General features: G+C 37.8%; 1 protein-coding gene across 1 annotated transcript; it reads left to right on the top strand.

Annotated features, from left to right (window-relative positions):
* The first annotated feature begins 1,259 nt into the window (after window positions 1-1,259).
* LOC141271624 (olfactory receptor 5AR1-like) lies at window positions 1,260-2,216 on the top strand. Its single transcript, XM_073681666.1, has one exon. It carries the CDS (start codon window positions 1,260-1,262, stop codon window positions 2,214-2,216), a length of 957 nt encoding a protein of 318 aa, XP_073537767.1.
* The last annotated feature ends 1,069 nt before the right edge of the window (window positions 2,217-3,285 follow it).

The following is a 3,285-nucleotide window of genomic DNA, read 5'->3' as shown; positions in this document are numbered from 1 at the left end:
TTCTGTGTTGTACATTATGGTGACTGTCGGGGGCGCTCTTTTACTCCTCTCCCTGCGGAGCTCCGCCTATTCTTCACAATGTCGGTGCTGCGGAAAGCACTGTGGACAAATGGGAAGAGTCAGATTCTGGCAAAACTCAACAATTGGCGATAAGGGGAATTTTTTTATATTACATAAAGCGACAATAAAAATGTAAGTTTCATCAATCAGGAAAAAAAAAGAATTTTGCCTAAATCCATAAAATATATAACAGTGTAAAAATACATAATTATATAACAGTGTAAAAAAATAATTTTTGACTTGTGATGTTTGCTCAATTAAAAACATGAGCAATTGCATCAAAAAAGCATAAGAAAAACATTAAAAAGCAAGTAGAGACAGCAGTGAGTATGAAGATCCTGGAATCAACTCCGATCTAGTGGTAACTACATCGGAAGGGATTACTGAGGCCCTCACTCCAGCAACTCCGATCTAGTCTCCTCAGCAGTGAAGCGTCGAGATCGGAGTGGATAATGTGAGGACCCCAAAAAGTGAACTCCGATCTTGCCGAGAGCAGTATTCAAATACATGGGCGGCACCAGCAGTGAGTGAATGAGAGAATCACACCCCTATGACTGAAAACGAGCAGGTAGGACAAAGTGTATATAAAATTATAAAATCACTATACTACCACCGATTTTAATGAAAAAAGCTTGCTAGTGATGCACATTGCATCACTAACAAAGCAATGGGGGCAGTGTAGATATTAGATACAACATGACAGGCTCCCTTTAATATTCATGAATAACTAATGTAAGTATAAATGTAAATGGAGTAAATAATGCTTACTAATTGTTGACAGCCATTTGTATCGTTGCTGTTGGGTTTCTTTATGCTACGACCATGTGCATTTCTGGTGAGCCATATTTTACTTCACGGTGCCCTTGTATGAAGTTATATTACAGAGATATTCCTCACTAACAGCCATACATCTAAAGGAGGTCAATTCCATAATATGGTATTCGATGAAACATGGTACAGATATTTTCAGCAGATTCATCAAGTAAGATAATTGTCAGTTCATACATTGGCAGATGCTCATAGACCCTTGTGTAACATGCTGTATACAGTCATAATATTATTGTGTGCAAAAGTTCTCAATTCATGATGATCTATTGATAATTTAGTGCATCATTATGGAAACATGGCATCCTAAAGAACATTGTGGATTACTGAAAAACTAAACTAATATATCAATTTCTTTCTTTCTATAGAAGATCATGTATAAAGTGGCATCAAGGAACGAGTCACACGCAGTACAGTTCACAATCCTGTGTTTCTCTGATCTTCCTCACCTTCAATTTCCTCATTTTATGATATTTTTAACAATCTACCTTAATGTAATATTTGGAAACGCTGCAGTTCTTGTGACAATTATCTTCGATCCTCACCTGCACACTCCTATGTATATATTTTTGAGTAACCTCTCAGTTCTGGATATTTCCTATACTTCTACCACTCTACCCAAACTTCTTATTATGCTTTCTACTCAACACAAGATCATGTCACTGGTCGGCTGTATAACACAGATGTATTTTTTCCTTTGTTTTGCTTGTATGGAAATGAACCTTCTTGCAGTTATGGCCTATGACCGTTATGTGGCAATCTGCCATCCGCTCCACTATACCGTACTCATGAGACCAAGAACCTGTTTTGTTGCGGTCATCTACACATGGTTTGCTGCATTATTAGAACCAGCTTCTTTTGCAATTTTAGTGGCTAAGTTATCTTTTTGTTCATTTAACCAAATTGATCATTTTTTTTGTGATATTACTCCATTGCTGAAGCTTTCCTGTACCGATACCACGCATGTTAATATTACAATATATGTTCTAGGTGCCTTGTTTGGTATTGGCACATTCATCATGACATTAGTTTCCTACATTTATATTGTAATTAATATCATGAACATTCACTCTGCAGTTGGAAGAAGTAAAACCTTCTCGACCTGCACTTCCCATCTCACCTCTGTACTACTATATTATGGCACTACTCTGTCCTTATATATGAGACCCACATCAATGTATTCTCCAAGACAGGACAAGTTTTTTTCTCTTCTGTATATCGTGCTGATCCCTTTGCTCAATCCTGCAATTTACACTCTGAAGAATAAGCAATTTAAAGATGCTTTTAAAAAACTAATAAATGTTATACTTTCTCCAAAAAACCTCAGATAAGGCTGTTCTTACTTTGGTAACTTCATGTAAAATACTTGATAGTAATTTCTTCAGGACCAGGATAAATAGCTCTAATGAAAGGGATAATAATGTGTGTATCCCAAAGTACTTCTGAGGGCTCGTGCACACAACCGATTATGTTGGATGAGTGCTATCTGTGGTTTTCACAAATAGCACTCATACCCATGATATCCTATGGGGCTGTGCACATGCCTGATTTTTTCCACCGACCAAGTGGCCCGAGGAAAAAAATCGGAAAAATTTCCAATGCAATATAGCTCCGTGTAAAAACATCGGAGTGCACTTGAATCCATGCGAGTGCGGTCCAATTTTCATGGACTGACTTTATGAAGCAGGTGGAGAAACTTTTTTTTATCTCTCCTCACCTCCAAGAAAAAATTATGCCACTGTGATTAAACGTTGATCAGAATAATTGGACCATTTTTCTCGGATGGACCTACCCTTGTGGTGAAACTCTGTGACAGCATACATGAGGCTATATCTATCTTCTCTAACCAAAAAAAATATATTATACTCCCTCTTACATATAATTTTCTAATATTTAAAACATTTAACTAGAGATGAGCAGATCTGACAAAATTAGAATTAGGCCAAATTGTGCAAATTTTCCCTGGAAGTTTGATTTGCACAGAAGTTATTTGCTGTGAATTGATAATCATTTATTATGCTTTGCTATCTACCAGATCATAAAATATAATAAATATAAGATGTAAAAAGTAAAAAAATACTTAGACTCACCCCACTGCTCACCTGTCTGGCCCCTCCCCTGCTATCAGCCAACCAGTCCTCAAACCTGCCTCTTCTTTCCCCTTTTGTGGGCAACATCTCCTGCCCAGTTTTCTCTAGGCCAGAGCTTCTGAAATAATGAGAAAGTATGGGGGAGAAATGTATGAGAGGGCATAGTATAGAGAGTGGCCAGTGTGGGGGGACAGTGTGAGGGCACAGTAAGGAGGGCAAAGCATATATAGGAGGGAAATGTGAGAAGAAGGCACAGTATACAAACTGGTCAGCATTGGGGAGACACAGTGTAAGGGGACAGTGTGAAGAG

Source organism: Phyllobates terribilis, unplaced genomic scaffold (assembly GCF_046119375.1).
Source record: "Phyllobates terribilis strain yellow unplaced genomic scaffold, ASM4611937v1 Scaffold_5__5_contigs__length_657084704, whole genome shotgun sequence".
Taxonomy (NCBI): domain Eukaryota; kingdom Metazoa; phylum Chordata; class Amphibia; order Anura; family Dendrobatidae; genus Phyllobates; species Phyllobates terribilis.
The sequence above is the reverse complement of the archived record's forward strand: the minus strand, read 5'-3'. Positions and strand labels throughout refer to the sequence as shown.

What these genes read in the sequence shown, in the direction of transcription:
- LOC141271624 (XM_073681666.1), top strand. Translation starts at nt 1,260, where the DNA reads ATGTATAAAGTGGCATCAAGGAACGAGTCACACGCAGTACAGTTCACA.